Source organism: Sceloporus occidentalis, unplaced genomic scaffold (genome assembly GCF_023333645.1).
Source record: "Sceloporus occidentalis isolate IW3139 unplaced genomic scaffold, rSceOcc1.0.p SCAF_5, whole genome shotgun sequence".
Lineage (NCBI taxonomy): Eukaryota > Metazoa > Chordata > Lepidosauria > Squamata > Phrynosomatidae > Sceloporus > Sceloporus occidentalis.
The window spans coordinates 31,913,891-31,934,457 of NW_028316985.1; the positions used below are offsets into that span (position 1 = coordinate 31,913,891).

Here is a 20,567-nt window from a genome sequence, read left to right on the forward strand (position 1 = left end):
ATTCAAAGCGGACCGGAAAGGATGCTTGGTAGCGATACTATCTATAGCCCTGGTAATGTCGTTGTTCCAGGTTTTCCACTAGTAGTATGGTGTCATCCGCCTATCTTAGAATGTTGATGTTCCTTCCTCCTTTCTTCACTTTACCTTTTTCTGAGTCCAAGCCTGCTCTTCCTATTATATTTTCTGCATGGAGGTTGAATAGATAGGGTGAGAGAAGGCAGCCGTGCCTGATCCCTTTGCCAATATGCTTATTCCATTTTTGTTGTTAACTGCCCCCGAGTCAATCTCAACCCATGGCGACCCTGCTGATGAGACATCTCCAAGACCCCCTGTCCTCTACTACTCTGATCAACTCCTGCAAACTCATAATCTCTTTAATAGAGTCCATCCATCTTGCATGCAACCTTCCTCTCTTTCTACTTCTCTCTACCTTCCCTAGCATTACTGTTTTTTCCAATGATTCATGCCTTCTCATGATGTGTCCAAAGTATGACAACCTGAGTTTTGTCATCTTGGCTTGATCTTTTCCAGGACCCATTTGCTGGTCTTTTTGGCCATCCATGGAATCCTTAGCACACTTCTCCAGCACCACATTCCGAATGAGTTGATTTTTCTCCTATCCTCCTTCTTAACTGTCCAGCTCTTACATCCATACATGGCAATAGGGAATACAATGGCTTGTACAATTCTAACTAACAGTTGTATATCCTTGCATTTTAGGATCTTCTCTAGTACTTTCATAGCTATCCTTCTCATTCTTAATCTTCCTTCTAATCTACTTCTCTCTACAAGTTTCCTGTTCAACCTATTAAAATGTTTGGGGAGGAATACTAGGATTTGTAGATTTTTATAGTTTTTAATGGGGTTTTCAGGCTATGAGGCTGTGTTCTAGAGGAGTTTGTTCCTGACATTTCACCAGCAGCTATGGCTGGCATCTTCAGAGAATGTTGAAATGGAAAAGAATGGAGTATATATACTGTTGGTTGAGAGGAGGTGATTTGCTTGTCCAGCGTGGTTTATTACATGTTCTGCTACTTCTGATTCTTCTGGCTGACCCAATCTACAGTGTCTCGTGTTCCTTGATTTGTGTTTGAACACTGTGTTTGGTGGTCCCTATGTAGGCTTGTCTGCAGCTGCACGGTATGCGGTAAACTCCTATAGCTGTGAGAGGGTCTCTCCTGTCCTTTGCTGAGCACAGCATTTGCTGGATTTTCTTCCATTTGTAGACTCTGGTTAGTACTTGGATGGGAGACTGCCAATGAATACTGAGTGCCGTAAGCTATATTTAAGAGGAAAGAACTGGCAAAACCACTTCCTGAGTATTCCTTGTGTAAGGAAACCCTATGTAAAATTCATGGGGTCACCAAAAGTCAACAAGCGACTTGAAGACACACACCCACACCCAAGGAACCTGATAACTTGCATACATCCCCAGAGGGAACTGATACAGTAGATGACTTAAAACTAAATTTGAACTAATTTAATGCAAACCTGTAAATACCCAAGGGCAATATCTACCTATATCAGATCTTTCACAGACATATCCATCCACCTTTTGCTACAGCAGCTGAATCAATCTGTAATACTGAGATTAACTGAAAGAAAGAAGTTGGCAGCATGAGCTTTTATAGACTACAGTCTACTTCCTCAGATGCATTTACACTAAATGCATCTGAAGAAATAAGACTGTAGTCTATGAAAGCTCATGCTGCCAACTTCTTTCTTTCAGTTAGGGCCAGAACAGACCAGCATAAAAAGCCGGCTGTACAGACAATGCACGTCCCCAATCCACCTGGAAGCCAGCTTCCGGGCACTGTGGCAGCATGGCGTTTATACTCTGCATGCCACTGGAGCACCTTAAAGCCAGCTTCCGGCCATGGCGGGGAGGAAAAGCTGGCTTTTTGCTGGCACAAAAAGCAGCAGCTCTTTGCTGTTCCTTTTTCAGCTGGCAAAAAGGTGTATGGTTGCCATGGCCCCAATATACCTTCGGAAGGGGCGCCCCTTAGTCTCAAAGGTGCTACAAGATCTCTCTACATACTGATTCTGCAGACTAACACAGCTATATCTTTGAATTCATCCTACCACTGACTATTGCCTATAATGATAACTCATAATAATGGCATGCAGAGCAGTTACATATTGTATATTAGATCAAAACTGGAAAAAGCTTTACAGATGTCTGAAGCTATCTTTGACCAGAGATAAATACAACCCATCAAAATGCTGTTCATATCCATATTCCCACTACATTTCACACAACTATACTATCAGATAGTTGTTTATAACATAATCCCTCTAATTAAAAATAAAGGTTGGAGCTCTGGAAGAAGAGATGTATTTTTAAGCATAACCAGGGAATATTCACATGGAAGATCCGTTTTCTTCCAAACTGAATTATTTTTTTCCCTTTGTGGTACCTCTTGGGAACTCAACAGTATCCCTTGAAATGAAGCAGCTTCATGACCAAGCCGTGTTTACCTTCACACTTATCTTCTGTTTAAATTTATACTTAACTTACAGTATCGAGAGTTCCTTTTCAGTGTTCCAGTTAGCCAGGTATGCCCAGTCAACAGTATTCCATTCCATCCATGACTAAGCTTGCTTGTTTTTCTCAACAGTCAATCAGCATACCATAACCAATGAGAACATATGGTTGTCACTGGACTACCAGGTTCTCCTCTTACAAAGATCACCTTCCTCGCCTTGCCCCCAACCCTCTTGATAATCCCCTTTTGTGGGTGAATCTTACCTCTGGTTATATAAAGCTGCACATTATCAAGGAAATGAGATGTACAAATCCCAACTCTCATTCCCTCTCTGTATAGATAGACATAATTATATCTTTTAACATCCTGTTGTCTCCTGCCATTGCCCGAATGGCAAATCCAGAAATATTTTCTTATAGTATGCTGTGGTATTTTAGCAGTATATAAATCTGTACAAATGAATAAAATAAATAGCTAGACATTAGTAGCATGCTTTCTTACTTGGAAGCAAGTCCCAGGCTGCATCTGCACTGCAGAAATAATGGAGTTTAACACTACTTTAACTGCCATGGCTCAATGCTATGGATTCCTGGGATTTGTAGTTTGGTGTGCCACCAGAGCTCTCTGACAGAAAAGGCTACATATCTCACAAAACTACAAATCCCAGAATCCCACAGCACTGAGCCATGACAGTTAAAGCATTGTCAAAGAGCAATGTCAGTTAAAACAGTGTCAAACTACATTATTTCTGCAGTGCAAATACAGCCCCAGTAAACCCAATGAGGTTTACCTGTGGATCTGTTTGAATGCATCGCTCATCTATTGCAAAGGGGCTATTGATGCAGAATTGTCACTTTCTATGATAAGATGCAGGGCTGAGTCATACACATGTAAACTTTGTTCCATATCCTATCACCTGCTCACTTTCTTATCAAGTGATGATTCATAGATGAGTATGTAAAGTGCCTTAACTGCACTGCATAGTTTTGAGGGGCTCTCCACCTAGCTATTCAAGGCATTATTTGATGGTACATCTGTCACATGACAAAATTTTCAAGTGTACAGTCTGCATCCCACTCCCATCAGGTCAATATTTAATATAATAAATAGAGCAGGTTTTGCTCTGCAGCAGTGGAGATGGGGAAGCCATATGCCAAGAGAAATTAGTAGTTATGCATTAAACTAATGCCTCCAAAGTTGTGGTCTATCACCTATTGGTATTGGTGGGAGAGCAGCATTATATGAGTGAGGCTGCAATCAGCAAAAGGGGAAACGAAATGGACAAATTGCAGGGGGAGAGAGAACAAAGAAAAAGTGTGCTGATACAGCTTAGTACCTTCATTTTGTTTCTTTTAAGATAATCTGGTATTAAATGTCAGACTCCGTCTGTATCATGAAAATGCTTACAGATAATAGAAAAGCTCCAAGCAAGGCACTGGCTTCTGTTAGCCATAGGCTATTACATAGCCCACAAGCTGCCACTGTTTATGTGGCCTTCAGGGAGGTCCCCGATGAAGTGCTCAACATTAAGGAAAATGTGGGGAACCAGTGCATTAAATAATATTTTATCTTATATCCCAGTGAATTTGAAATTACACATGTATCACTAAATTAGCTAGTTAGGGGTGAAATAGACTGCCCCAAAGAAGCAGCTTGAAGCCACCCCTGAGAAAGCCGGGTTGGGGCCGCAACAACTGCATTCCGCAACCCCAATCCGCCTTTTTGCCAGCCTAAAAATAAGTGGCAGAATGCCACTCCTTTTCAAGCTGCCAAAAAAGCTGGCTTTTCTCTCCCTGCCACAGCTTTATGTGCTTATGCGGTGTGTAAATGCCATGCTGCTGGAGCACCCTGAATCCAGCAGCCAGGAGGCATGAATCCAGCTTCCCGGGCAAGTTGTGGATGTGCGTCGTGCCACACCCTCAAGCTGGCTGGAAGCTGGCTTTTCATGCCAGTCTGCACCATCTCTTAGTTAGTTATTAGTTAGTTAGTTAGGGGCGAAACAGACCACCTCTTTGCGCCAGCTTCTGGGTAGCTTCAGAGCACGGCATGTTGATGCTGCATGCTCTGAAGCCATACAGAAGCCAGAATCACACTGCTCGCCAATCTACACGCGGGCCAGCTTCAGGGCACTCTGGCAGGATTGCATTTACATGGCACACGAGTGCTGTAAAGTTGTGGGAGGGAGGGAAAAGACGGATTGGGGCTGTGGCGTGCAGTTGCCATGGCCCTAACACAGCTCTCTCAGGGGCAGCTTCAAGCTGCTCCTTTGGGGCAGTCTGTTTCACCCCTTATTTAATAAGAAACTTTTCTATCCCATCTTTCCTTTCAAAACATGCCTGATGTGGTGATCAGCATAAAGTCAGAGAACAATTTTAAAATGATCAGGCTGGCCAAGGAGAGATCAAAACAAACTAATTAGATAAATTAAATGCTATTTGGAATAAATTTAGATTGTAAATTTCTTAGGCAGAATCTGTCTTTTTAGTTCACTGCTTATACTCAACTATAAGTCATCCTCATGTATAAGTCAAGCACAGGGGTTGTGGCCAAAATTATGGTTTTAGATATAACCCATGAATATGTCAAGGGTAAAACCTAGGGACATATAACAAAAGATATAAAGGACGAAGCAAAGGAAAATGATACCAAAGAACTTACAAAATTCCAGTAGGCATAGGAACTATGGTAAATGGTGGCTATGTGATGCGTGGAAGAAGCTACCAGGCACAGGTACAGCTAAGAAAATGCATACATCAAAAAGGATGGGAAGGGAAAGCAAAGAAAATGGCAGCTACATTAGCAATGATTATAGTCTTTAACTTTGTTATAAATTTGTGATATGAAATGTGGTAACTTTGCCTGATTTTAATCCAGAAAAGCTGACAAACATACACAGATGTCTTACTACATTTTTCCAAGCCCAATTCCTCTTGGCACTTTTTTTGGAAAGCATCAAACTGCTGCTACTGCTGCCATTTTCCCACCCACACATTCAAAAACTGTGTTTTTGATGTAAACCGCTTTGATCATTGGAAAAGCGGTATATAAATAAAGTATTATTATTATTATTATTATTATTATTATTATTATTAGTGGCACAGCAATGGAGAGAGTAGAGGGGGTTGGTGCTTCTTTTAAGTGGTCCCACAATGGATTATATTCTCACCTTTCACACTCAACTCACTCTACACTGCTCATTCTATTAACTCACCCTCAGATAAAGGGATGGTTCCTTTTTTGATAAGAGTTAAAGTACAGGACTTACATTGGCCCATGGATAAATCAACCCAGGCTTTTAGGGTCAAGTTTTTGACTAAAATTTCTAGACTTACACTTGAGTATATATAGTATGCTATTTTGTAAATACCATGTGCACTGATGATACTAATGAAAGTCTCAATATTTTTGAACTCTGTCTCTCCCTTCAGCTTTTTATAACATGAATAATTAGACTCAGCACCAATTTGGCACGATTAAAAGGTTATCCCATGGATTTTAATCCAATCTGGAAATTATGAAGTCACAGGTAATGGCAGGGGGAGATACTATTACAGAATATAGTACACCAAGTGTCAAATAACCAAAAACAATATTTTGGAGGGAAAAAAGAATCAGAATACAGAATACAAGGATGATGAAATTTGCATATCATGCAAATGGAAATAAAATTAAGGTCATTTCAATGAATATTTGTGTCTTGCATAAAAACCTACACATCTTTCAAAAGATAAAGAGGATTCTGTGAAGAAAAGCCTGTATCTGAACAGCCAGCCTGACGTGTTTATTCTATCTATAATACTTTTCAGCACTTTGTTAAATAATTCACAAGTATAAAACAAACAAGATAGAACCAAATTTTATATTTGGCTGATAAACACACAGAAAATATGGGGCAGGGACAGAACAACAACTTTCTATGAAAATTTTTTAAGGAAAGGCACTACACACACAACTTTTTAAAAAAACATCAAGATGCTAGGCCAAGTCAACACAACTTTCTCATTAGTCAACACAACTTTCTCATTTCAAATCCATTCCCTCTTCCAAGTGATTATGTAATAACATGTACTACAAGAAAAATGCAGATATTTAGCCTACCCATTTAACCCCCTGCTGCCAGCTTCTATATACATCCACCAGACTCTGGATACATCTAGACCAGTCTTTCCCAAATCTGGTAGCTGCTGGATTACCACTCCTATCCTTCCTGATCATATTGGCTAGTGATAAAGAATGTTGTAGCTGCAGCCTAAATAGCATAAAGGCACTAGATCCCATCTTATCTTGGAAGCTAAGCAGGGGAAGCACTGGTTAGTACTCAGATGTGAGACTGCCAACAAATATCAGGTACTATAGGCTATATTTCAGAGGAAGGTACAGTACTGACAAAACCACTTCTGAATATTTATTGCTTAAGAAAATCCTATGAAATTCAGGGGGTCACCATAAATCAATAGATGATTTGAAGGCACGCACAGATACACAGAGTTGCCCTTTGGGTCAAGAGGGGACCAAAGCTGTAGAAAAACTGCTGAAAATATGTACCTGGTTAACACAGAATGAAACAAAAACTAATAGGAAAATAGAGAGTAGGAACAGCCAGGAATAAGGAACCTTTTCGTGTATGTGTGTGTGCACGCATGCTCGCATGTGTACACATACTTACTTTCAAACACATGCTCAGTCATCATTTACCAATCCAAGCAAGACCCAGGGGAGAAACAGATGGCCCCAATTGGGCAGCTTGGACCAGCCTCAAATAAGGCTGGATTGAGGCAGTGGCAAACAGACACACGGCCCCAATCCTGCCAGTTTCCGCCACAGATAGGAGCAGAAAAAATCCATTCCTATTTGGGGCAGAGAAAAGCTGCCCGTTTGCCTCAGGAGCCAGCTTTTCGCCAGCTCCACATCATGTGGCGTCTAAATGCCACGCCCCCAAGTCACCATGTAATTGCTGGCGTGACTTCCAGGAAACCTGGGGATGTGGTGTGTGTGAACGCCATGCCTCCAAGCTGGCTTGAAGCCGGATAAAGCTGCCCATCTGTTCCAGCTCTTATACTGTCTGTTCACAAGATATTAGCATTTATATAATATATTTCAGATTTTCCAAGTGTTCCACATACATTCTTTTCCAGTCCAATACAACAACTGTAAAGTAAGTTTGTGTGCTATTCCCAAGACTAACTCCGCACTGGAGGGGGAGAGCAAAGAGCTTTCTGGTGCTCATCCATATGTCAGAATGCTATCCTTCACTGTCTAATTTGTACGAGACTAAAGGAGAAGTGAGCAAGCTTACTCAAGTGGTGGCAAGAGTGTTACTTCTTCCAAGGACCACTGGGAAGCAGCCATTGTAATTGAACACAATGTTGTTTTGCTGCAGACCAAAACAACATAACACTAAGACACTATGGGTAATTATGACGGTTTCCTAGTGTTCATCCAAACAGTGCTAGAAAAGGGAGCACAGGGTGTTGGAGATGGCAGCAGTACCAACAGCAGCAAGGGATCACCCAGTTTCTGCTCCAGATGCCACCTGCTGGCGCCAGGAGAGTTATAAGAGATGTGAAGTCCTAGGTGGAATATGGGGAGGGGGTGTTAAAAGATTTCTTTCCCCAAAACTAGAGGAAACTCTAGATTATTAAATATTTTATTACCAGTTGATGAATAAAATGTTTAAGGGAAGGTGTTTGTGCATTGCTAACTGGCCTTTACTCCCCTAGAATGATTTCTAAGTACACTCAGGGCTCAGATATTTGGATTCAGGCATGCAGTACGATTTCGCCAAACACAATCTGAATCAGTAATTCCCAAATTCTAGTCCTCTAGATGTTTTGGACTTCAGCTCCCAGAAGCCTCAGCCAATAGCCAATGGTCTGGGATTCTGGGAGCTGAAGTCCAAAACACTTGGAAAGCCAGAGTTTGGGAATAACTGAGCTAGATAGTGATAATTTTTTTTGAATGACACAGTATTTTACTCCTGTTGTTTCTCATCAGCATCAGATTCCTCCCTTCTTCTGCAACATGTGAAAGAAACTGAGCAATGTTTGAGAATGTATCAGATCAAGATACAAACAAGCTCTCTAGCAAAAATTAAACACTGTTAAAAGTAATGCCAAGTATTATGTTTGTAATTATTATCCAAATAAACTATACTTTTAAGTTTCACAGGGACGAAACACACAGTAAAATAAAGTGGTTTCCAGCCATTTTGAAGGTGAGGTGTTTAGATGATGCAGGAGACGAAAGTGGGTGGAAAGTGAACGAAGCTGTTATGATGATTTCTCCACTTTTGACTATGATTGTTGGCTAATTGATGAATTGCTATTTTAGAGAACTAATAGGAATGTTGGTTAATTCAGTATTAGTATTTTATTGATTGTATTTTATATTATGTATCATTTTAATGATGTAATCCCGCCTCGATCCGTGGGAGAGGCGGGAAATATAAATAAACATTATTATTATTATTATTATTATTATTATTATTATTCCCATCTACCATTTGGATATCACCTGAAGCACCTCCTCTTGAGCAGAGACAGGAAAAGAGAATGGGATTAATGCATTTACTGTATATAATCAACTAGAAGTTGACCTACTGCAAGGGCAGGTTTTGGGGCCAAAATTACAAATTTTGATAGGACCCATAGATAAATTAAGGGTAAAACTTAGGGGCATATAACAAAAGTTATAAAGGACAAAACACAGGAATATGATATGAAAGAACTTTTAAAAATTCCAGCAGGCATAACTGTTTCTGCTCACCTAAAGGCTGGATGGATGAGGAGGGAACTATGGAAAGTCATGCCTGTGTGACGTGTGGAAGAGGTAACCAGGTACAGGTAGGAGTAAGAAAAAGTGCATATGTCAAAAGGGATAAAAAGGTAAAGGAAAGAAAATGGTGATTACATTAGCAGTGATTATAGCCTTTGATGTTAATGAGATAACTTTGCCTGATTTTAACCTGAAAAGCTGACAAACATACACAAATGTCTTATTCAGATTTTTCAAATCCTAATTCCACTCAGCACTCCAATGATCTTCTACTGCCACCATTTTTCCACCCAGGCATTCGAAAAGGCCAGAAGCAATGCCATAGCGGAGAGAGTGGGGTGTGTGTGTGTGCCTTTTTTAGGTGATCCCAGGATGAACCAAGTTCTCACCTTTCACCACTCTACACAGAGATAGGGGTGCTTCTTTTTTTAGATAAGAGTTAAAGTACAGTACTTACAGCAACTCATGGATAAGTCGAGCCAGGTTTTAGGGTTGATTTCTTTTTTTGGCTAAAAATTCTAGACTTATAAATGAGTAAATACAGTAGTTAATTGTGAATAAGATAAAATAGTTAATTCCATTTAATTTATGTTAGAAAGAGGGAAACAAAATTTAATTTTGTGGGTCCCATGCCAGAACAAAGGTAGCATATAAATAAAATAAATAATACTATTTAAATTATAAATCTGAACTAAAATCATTGCAGAATGAAGCTGAAAAATGCCTTATGTGATTTTACTTCCTACCTCCTTTTGTTCCTCTTGAGTTTGGAAAAGAAGAAAATGGTTGCAGGAATTTCTGGAAAACTCCATTCCCTATCCATCCCACCAAAAACTCTTTCTTACTCCCCCCCCCCCCCCATATAATCTCATCTTCATGACCCCTATCCCCTTTAGCTTACCAATTCCTATGTGGAACTCAGCAGAAGTCCCCCAGTGGAGAAATTCAACATTAAGTTTCCTGGATAGGCATGTAGATGCAAAGAAGACAACCATTATTTCCCAAGCTGCCCTTACTACTTGTTGGTTTAAATCTTTTAACCTCAAAATTAGCTAATCTACCACACTTTAACCATGAACAAAAATAAACCAAGCGCCGGTACAGACAGGCAAAAAGAGGTGGCTTCCCAGCAGCTTGGGGACATGGCATATGCATGATGCACACCCCAAGACTCCGGGAACATGCCATGAAGCTGCCCTGTGCAACCACATGGCGGTGGCATTTTGGTGGCATTTAATAATAATAATAATAATAATAATAATAATTTTATTTATGTTTCCCCGCCTCTCCCAATGAATCGAAGCGGGATTACAAATTACTTGAAATTATACAAAACATACAATACAATTCATACACATTTAGACACAGCACACTGCTGAAACTCAGAAAAAATGCTGCTACAGCAGCAAAGGCACCTTTCTCCCAGTGCAAAAAGGAGTAGCTTTCTGCCACTTCTTTTTGCGCCTGGAAAATGTCGGGTTGGAGGTATGGAGTGCGGTTGCTGCAGCCCCAACCCAGAGATCAAAGGGGCAGCAGTAAGTAGTAACATTGGATTTGCTGTGGTTTGAATGTTGTGATAAACTTGATTTTGCCATTTTACCACAGCATTGTATATAATGGGACTTGAGCATCCACAGATTTTGGTATCGACAGTGGGTCCTGGAACCAAACCCCAGTGAACACTGAAGGCCCACTGTATACACACACACACAGAGAGAGAGAGAGAAACCAATCTACTTTCTCGCCAAATTCACAGAGGTTTTTGTTGAAGAAATAAAAAGCTTATTTTGCCTTGTGGGATAAGATCTAAATTTTCTTACATTATCTATGTTTTGTACTGGCTCAAACAGGTGAGGATCATATCTTCAATGTAGGCCTGTGTCCAGGAATAAAACACAAGTACTGTATAAATAATCTTGTTTGTGAGAATTGTAACAACCAACAGACAAATTTAATATAGGATTTCATGACTTAAAGTACAAAATATATTAATATACAGTACATACATGCACACATATAAAAGTTTCACTTTAAAAGTATGCAAAAAGTATTGGATTTCCAGAACTGCTTTAGCATATCTGATTCCTCAGTTCTCTAAGCAGTGGCTTAAGATAGATCTTCATTCCTCTGAATGTCAATAATTAACTATTCCTGCCAGCCTCAACAGCAGTGGATGAAAGAACTGAAACATGGGAAATCCAAAGAAAGCGTGCCCTTAAAGACTTAACAGTATATATTGGGTGTAACCTCATCAGTGAAGTGATGTTAACAGAATGTTCTATCAGCTATACCATACTGTGTAACTGGCACCAAAAACAAAAACTATGAACGAAAGCATAAGAAATATATAGATGAATCAGAAGCAGAAGGACATCCAGTATGTAGCTAGTTACCCAGCCTTATCTACTATCTTCCCAGACAAAATGAGGTTGCAGAAATAACTCACTACCAGTTCACAGGGAAGTACAGTACCAACTGATAGCTTTAGAATCTTTCAATTACTACAAATATATTCTTTCTGACCTAGTTCTTCAGAATGATTACATCTGGTATTGGGACAAATGCACTATTACAGGAAATGATACATTACAATGGACCAGGGATAATTCTGGTGAATAAAATAATTGCAGCACGCCCCTATGCTTACCCACATTTACTTCCAAGTAATTGGGTATAGAAGTGCACCTATAAAGGGAGCTACTATAATACAGCAGATCTGACAAACATGACATTGAAAAGAAATAACAATGAAAAAATAAATGCCATCACACTTCTGGAAACTGAAGGTAGCTTATGTAGTAGCCCTTTTCATGCTGACTACTGAAGTAACAGTTGCAAATATCTCAAAGGAATTAAATTTGTTGTTCTTGTTACTGTTCTATACCAGCACACACACAGTCCTAAAAGCTCATGACTTGCCCAAAGCCACCCTGTTGGTTTCCATGGCCAAGCAGAGATTCAAACTCTGGTCTCCACAGTCATAGTCCAATGCTCAAATCACTACAGTACACCATGCTGTCTCTCTTCCTATTAAATACAATAGCCTTTATTCAACTGTTAGTCCCCACTAAAGTAAATCTATTTCAGCTAAGGGACATAAATAGGTGTTGACTTACCATTCAGCAGTTGATTTAAATGTGTATTCTAACTGGGACTTGCAACTGGGGTGAGGCCAAAACAAAAAACAGTTACAATCAAACATAACTCCAAATTTCTAAAAATGATGACTAATCCTTGTGATACTTAGAATACCAGGCCCCAGTACTGGGACTGCCCTCCAAAAAGAGGAAAAAGAATGATTAAGTAAATACATATAATAAAACACTTCCCATTATTTTGATCATACTTTTAAAACAAGTCTGAAGGACTTAATTGAACCATTCAGTTTATTTAATTAGGACATTTACTCTTGACATAAGCAGCAGGAAGATAAAATGGATCACAGTACATGTGATGCATCATGTTGAGTGAGTTCTAGTTGGGAATACTACTCTTCTTGTTGCTGGAATTATTGCAGGGGGGCAATCATCACATGCTCCTTAGTGATGGAGTACTTATCAACCAATAAGAATTTTTTCACAGAATATCAGATGGTGAATTTTGGTCTTAACAAAGCTACATTTTACTCTTTAAAATGCAAATACATTCTGTATCAGAAACCATCATTTCAAATTAAAAAAAAGCCCAGAAGACCTGACCCCTCCAGCTTTAAGTTCAGCTTCAACAAAAAGATAAACAAAAGTACATATGATCATGTGTGTATGGATTTATACTGCACCAAAATAGCTGGGCTTGGAAAAAAAATTACATTCTCCTCTCAAAGCAGCAAGGGGAACTAATGTTCAATGGGAATCACACACAACATGAAGAGGTAATGAGCTGTGATGTTTTCTACTTACCTGCACAACTGGGTATTGGTAATCCATACAGTATACACCATACATAGCCAAAGGGTTCTCCAGCTGCACAGCAGGTAGACAAAGAAACAGGAACTCTGAGTCTGCGTCTCCTACTCTTGCAGTCTTATACACAGGACCCTGGCAGTGCTCTGCAATACTTGGCTCAGGCCTCTGGGTCTATACACAGGTTGAAACTAGCTCAGCTGAAAATATACATAAACTGTCTGACTGGCTTCAGACCTTCTGCTTTTCCCAGTAGATCCAGGGCTGCTAAATCTAAATGCACATGGAACGACAGAAGCTCCTAAACCAGGTTTCCTAAACTGAGAACGAGCAACTGTCCTGCAATTCCCAGAAGCAAGCAGAATGACAGCCAGTAAGAAGGGAATGCAGTAATGGGCAAAGAGGGAGGAAACAAGTGAGCAAGCACATAAGAGCCAAAAGGATATACGTTTTGGGTACAAGGTGCGTCAGAGGGAACACACTCAATCTAGGACAGAAAAACATATGGAAGTGTTTCACCCTCCACCCCCAACCTCTTTTTTTTTAACTGTCCCAGGGAGAGACAGGTGCTGGGATTAGCATAGCAAATCCTTTAGACGATGCAGAGGGAGGGAAAAGAAAGAAGCCACACTGATATCTGCAATGAAGGATTTTTTTTTACATAACCAAATATATGATGGTATCATTTAACACCTCTCTCTCTCTCTCTCTCTCTCTCTCTCTCTCTCTCTCTCTGCATTTAACCCAGACAGAGACAGCTGCTTGAATCAGAACTGAAGTGGGAAAGGGAGAGAGAAGGAAAGAAAGCAATCTGAATCCACTGAGAGGCCTTGAGTTATGCAGGATGCATGTTCTCAGCTGTTCCAGTCAAACTTAGCAGGATTAATTCTGGCCGTCAGCAAAGGAGATGGGAGAGGGTGAGGAAGGGGGCTAGGTTTGGAAAAGCCAGCTGCTCTTCCCATTTTAGAAAACTTCCTTGTACCATTCCAAAAGCACACATTCCTACAAAAGGATGTTGGAGCTTTAACAGACATGGACAGATGCTAAATTAATCTGACAAAGACCAGCAGGTTCAGAAGTTGCTTTTGGAGTCATCGATGTCATGTGTGCTATTTGAAATTTGAGATCAGACCGTTAATTCTTAGAATGCTGAAAGCAGCCTAAAGGGAGCAGTGAGGTATGGATAGTATACTTTCAGCAGGAGCAACATGTACTAAAATATATTTTGCTCTCTAAAGGAAGTTTAGACTGTCCTGAGTAACATTAAAATCCCATGGTTTTTCATATTTTGTGCACTGCAAGGCTTAAGTAGCCTAAGGTGCCCAAATTCCTCAAATGTACAAACTTATTGAAATCTTTGAAATCAAATGGGGAAGCCAGACAAAAGTGTGAGCAATGTCCATTGTCACTTCCTATGCTTTCCTACAGCTAGTAAAATCCATTAAATTGTCTACATTGAGGAAGGGTAAAAGCATTAGCTGGTAAATGGCAGTTTGTGCAACAAAGGCCACTTGTCCCAGAATGATCATGGATCCAGAAATAGCCCAATGCTTCTTTGGGGACATTCCCAAGAACAGGCTGAATTTAATACAATCATCTAAAGCTAGCTGATGCAGGGGACAATTTTTTCCAGTGTGCCAGGGTCCACAACCATACTTCTGCCTATTGGCTACAAGTACAACTGGTCTTACTTTTCTAGTTGAACACAATCTAAAACCACTCTACCATCTCATCAATTATCTACACCTCTTCCTGAGCAATGATATCTCCTTTCCCACAGGGCCTAAGTAACAAATCTTGGCCTGATTTACAGGGAAGATAGATACAGATGGACTGATTCAATAAAGGAAGCCATGCCCCCTAGGTTTGTAAGACCTTAGCAAAGCTGGGGGTAACAGGTTTCTCATTCATAGGATCACCATAGATCCACAGCTGACGTGACTGCACAAAAACAACAAACAGCATCTTATATAGAGTCCTTCAACATGGAGCAACAGCAAGCAACAACAGACCAAATAATAGAGACCCAAAAGGGTAGGACCCCATAGCAGGCCCAGATATCAATTCTACCCAGATATATGCTCAATTAATATTGCTATGGGACCCAATAATATCAATCATAACATCAAATCATCCATCGCCAATGTCATTCTGCATTTTACATACAATGAAGATGTCAATCCCTATGATAGAGGTATAGACAGACAGAAATCTAGTATCAGAAAGAGAATTATTTAGGAACAGAGAGCAAGGTAATACTCCAGGACAGTCTATTACTTGAGCTTAATGTGTCCATTCATGAACAAGAGAACTTCAAATGAAACTTATATTTCACAACCGCTACCTCCTGTTTGTGTATTTGTCTTCCACAGACACTACACACTGCATGATCCGATGAAGCAGACTACATTCCACAAAAGCTTATGCTAGAATAAACCAGTTAAGTCCAAAGGTACCACTGGATTCTTTTATACCTTATTATAAAGAAACTTCAAAGTGAAACTCTTGTGTCAAATAGCGGAATCCAGATATTCCAATTCTATTATCTTTGGTGTGAATTAGAATTACAGCATTTTATCCCAATACAAGTGTTAAACAGCTTAATGATAGCCTCAACACTGCTTTATGAATGGCCACATCATCTTTTTACATACCTTTAAGCTTTAACAGAATTACTGGATCCATTTTAATTTTAATTTTCCTCATTACTGGTTCTGTCTCATGATAAACACACACATACACATATAATTATAGAATGCTATGATTCTATGAGTATGTGTGTATCTGTTGATTCAGAATAACACTTGAAGCACCTGATGAAATACAGTATATTTTAGTTCACAGAAGCTTGGGCCTACTGTCACATGTTTACTAGGCACTTTCAAGACAAAGTCTCTCATATTTACACTGAACATAACACTCTCATCCATACAGATGGGGTGGATTCAAAAGATGTTTCATGCCTTTTACAAGAGGGGTTGGTATTAGCTGCCTTGAATGGAAATTGTGCATTGATGTCTTAGAAACGCTTCTATAAAACCATATCCTCTTAGCTTTATTTCTCCTTTTCATCTGAATTATCATGAGAATGTACAGTGGACCCTTGTTATATGCTGGGGTTTGGTTCCAAGATCCCCCGTGTATAACAAAATCTGTGTATGCTCAAGTCCCATTAAATATAATGACATAGCAAAATGGTGTCTCTTATAAAAAATGGAAAATCAAGGTTTGATATTTGAAATTTATACTTTTTTTAACATTTTCAAACCATGTATGCTTGAATCTGTGTATAAAAAATCAGTGTATAAGAAGAGCCAACTGTACAGTTACTGATTTAGTGTCTTGATTTTATAATGGGCTACATGAAGAACAAGAGCCAGCATGGAATAGTGGTTTCAGTGTTAGACTACTACTCTGGAGACCAGGGATCTTGTAGCAGCTTTGAAACTACAGTAACTGAAAGAAAACATGAGCTTTCATAGACTTGAGTCTACATTCTCAGATGTATGCTCACACTACCAGCTTCCTTCTTTCAGTTAGTCTCAAAGGTGCTACAAGATCACTTTACATTCTGATTTTCCAGACTAACATGGTTATGCCTTTGGATTTTGGAGACCAGGGTTCAAATCACAGCCCACTCATGGAGACCCACTGGGTGACCTTGGCCAAGAGACACACTTTCCGACTCAGAAAACCATGTGATAGGGTTGCCTTACAGTCACTATTAATTAGAAGCAACTTTCCATGGCTCCAGCCTATGAAATCCTGAGATTTGTAGTTTGGTGAAGTATTCAGCCTGGTCTGTCAGAGAGCGCTGGTGCCCCACCAAATTACAAACACCAAGATTTTGTAGGATAGAGTCATACCAATTAAAGTAATGTCAAACTGCTTTATTTCTGCAATGTGGATACACCAAGAGACTCTCCTCTGCCCCAGTTAGTGAATACCCTCAGTTATTGTTACCAACATTATATTCTTTTTGATGTCAAGTCAAAATTGACTTGTTTTCCCATGCATTTTCTGTTGGTTAATGAAGCTGGGTAATTGTTTTCCCAATTATAGGTATGTATCTTCTGTCTATTTTTGTTGCTGTTTGTTGTTATATAAGTGTTTTAAATAAATATAATTGTTAAGGGTTAAAATGCTACAAATTTCTGGATCTTTGTGGGTAACAAATTATCTAGCTTGGTGAAGACTCATTGAACTGCAAAAGAGCTCCAAATTGGCTATTTCCAACCTAGGTGAATGAAAAATGTGGTAAAATGTAGGCAAGAGTAAAGGCATATATATAGGCAAAAAAGTCTAGTTTTCACACATAGACCAATGAGGTCTCTATCAGCTTAGCCTGTGACTAAATGGAGAAGAGATCTTGAGGTCACAGTAGACAGCCTAGTTGAAATATCACCTCAGTGTAAGGTAGCTGTGAAAAAGGTGAATTTTATAATATGAATTATTTTAAAGGGGACTGCAAATACTATGTCATTATTGTGATACCCTTTAACCTTTACAATATGCACAGTACAGTATTCTAAGGTATAATCTAATCACCTTATCTTGAACTGGAAAAAATACAGAAAAGGGTAATCAAATTATGAGAGGGCTAGAGTATATTCCCAGAAACAAAGGCTACAAAATTGGGAGGATTTTATTTGAGAAAAGAAATCAAATGCAAGAAAGGAGCATGACAGAGGTCTATGAAAGTAAACTTGGTGTGGAGAAAATAAAGACTCGAGTTTTTCCATCATCTCTTCTACAACTACAATTTGCAGCCCTCCAGTGAAAACTGATCATGAAGAGATTTGGATCAGACAGAAGGAAGTGTTTCATGAAACAGTACATACAATTTTACTAAGATACATTGATAGATACCAGTTTTAAAGGGGAATTACAATAGACAAATTCATCAAGGATAAGTATATCAGTGATGAACAGTTATGATGGTTAAATGAAATTTCTTAATTCAACTCAGGTGTATGGAGCCCACAGGCTGTTTGCTGCCTTGGCTCACAACGGAAAAGATGGTTGCCTTCATGACCTGCTTGCAACTTTCCCAAAACTTTCAGTGGTGCTCCACTGTGAAATGCAGAATTCTTGATCAGATGCACAAGTGGCCTTCTGGGAGTTATAGTCCAATAAACTTAATTTTCCAAGCTCTGGATCCAGCAGGTCTCTCACATTAACTACACAGGGCCAGCAAGCAAGCAGAAAGCTAAGTTCAAGAAGAAAAGGACAAAATGTGAACTACATCAGAGGGCTCTTGGAGGATGGCATTTGCTGGTAGCACTTGCAATCATAAAGAAAAGTAGAATGAAAGAGGGGGAAAACCTTCTCTCTCTCTCTCTCTCTCTATATATATATATATATATATATATATGGCCTTTTGCGGGAACAAGACATTGAACCATAAACACACATTCACAGTGATTCACATTAGCTTTCAAGTACAGAGGCAATTTACTTCTAAATACTAGCTGCTGGGAGAAGCAACAGGGGATCATGGCAATCATACCATTTATCTGCCCTTCCATGTAAATATTAGAGGCACTTTATCTTAGTGCTGAGAGGGCTGTAGCACTGCATGCTTACTTGATTTTTTAAAAAATAACATTTTTATATTTTATTCCTAGAAAATTTTTGCAAATTTAACTGATCAAATTGACCAGAGCTCTGAAAATTATCTAGGCAGGAAGCTGTGTCCATGCACATATGTGTTTGTAAGAGCAAGGCAGAGAGAATGACAGAAGAAGAAGGCACTCAGAGACATTAATATTATTATGATACTATGCTAGAGGCTTAAAATCCAATACCCAGGTAGACACCCTAACTACTAAAAAAAAGTCTGAAAATAGGACATTTTTTTCTTTAATCACAGATTCATGTTAGAGATCCCAAACAGCCCAAATACTCAGAAACCTGACATTTGGCATATAAATCATCCAAGATATACTGAGTACTATAAAAGTCTGAAAACAAGTCATTTTGGCAACTGTTATTCCAGGCTGAGAATTCCTTAACCAAGGTGCTTGAGACCAGAATTGTTTCAGATTCTGATTTTTATTTTTTTGGATTTTGGAATATTTGCACAATAACATATTTGGGACATGGGATCCAAATCTAAATATGAAATTAGTTTATGTTTCATACACACAGCCTAGTTATAATTTTATACAATATTTTTAATAATTTGGTGCATTAACAAAATTTGTGTATACTGTTTATTGGTGTGGAATTTTCTACTTGTAGCATCATGTTGGCACTCAAAATGTTTTGGATTTTGAAAGATTTCAGATTTTTGGACTGGGGTGCTCAACCTGTATAAAATATGAGGCATGAAGTTTACATAACAATATAGGCCAAAATACCACCATAAAGCCAAACACAGACCTACTAGGACACAGTGTTGCTGAATGATATTTTCACTGCTTCTTCATACTTCAATTTAAGAAGTTCTTTCTCCTTAAAAGGAATCTGTGCTTGCAAAGTGCTAATTTATTACTATTAGTTAGTATTTTGTGAAGTCAAAGGCTTTCATGGCCGGCTTCCATAATTTTCTGTGGGTTTTTCGGGCTATGTGGCCCTTTTCTACAAGAGTTCCTTCCTGACATTTCGCCAGCATCTGTGGCTGGCATCCTCAGAGAATGCTTGCCTGGAAAAAGTTGGGTGTATATATATTGTGTGAGCCTGGGAATGCAGGCGTGATTTGCACATGTATTGTTCTGTTGCTGATGGCAGGCCTCTGGCTGAGTGGTTTCCAATTTGCATTTGCAAAATGAGGACTCAGCAAATGCAAATGGAAAACCACTCAGAGTCAGGAGCTTTCCCAGCAGATAATGATCACCAATTAGCAGACACTAATCCTCTTTTGCATTAGCCTCCCAGCCTGAGGCCTGCCATCAGCACAGAACAATACCCATGCAAATCACTCCTGCATTCCCAGGCTCACACAGTATATATACACCCAACTTTTTCCAGGCAAGCATTCTCTGAAGATGCCAGCCACAGATCCTGGCGAAACGTCAGGAAGGAACTCTTCTAGAACATGGCCACATAGCCCGAAAAACCCACAAAAAACTATAGTTAGTATTTTTATTTCTGAAATTCTCTCCTCTGAATAAAAGTCATGCAAAGTGGCATACAACAGAAATTAAATACAAGGAACAATGAAATGTGCAACAAATGACTAAATTAAAAAGGCAGCTAATTTATACACATTAATTTATAAACATTATCTTAATATGTAGCAAACTCATGGATAGAAATTTTCTAACAGTAAAAAGTGCCCAGTAGATAAAAGGCATTCAGACTATGCACAGTTCTTGAATACACAGGTCAATACTAAACTAGGCAAAGGAAAGGTTTAAAAAAAGTTGTGTTTAAAATGTAGCACATATTTAAGTATTTCTAC

At 39.2% G+C, this 20,567-nt stretch overlaps 1 protein-coding gene across 7 annotated transcripts in view; it reads right to left on the reverse strand.

Moving 5' to 3' along the window:
- Nucleotides 1–20,567, reverse strand: part of RBFOX2 (RNA binding fox-1 homolog 2) — a 255,393-nt gene that overhangs the window by 134,499 nt on the left and 100,327 nt on the right. The window contains exon 1 of one of the 7 annotated variants that reach the window (XM_089528091.1): nt 13,160–13,503. The exons of the other annotated variants lie outside the window; for them this stretch is intronic. Coding sequence (XP_089384217.1) covers nt 13,160–13,204 — 45 coding nt within the window. The 5' untranslated portion in view covers nt 13,205–13,503. Of the gene's footprint in view, nt 1–13,159; nt 13,504–20,567 lie in introns of those variants that run through there. 7 annotated transcript variants of the gene reach the window in all.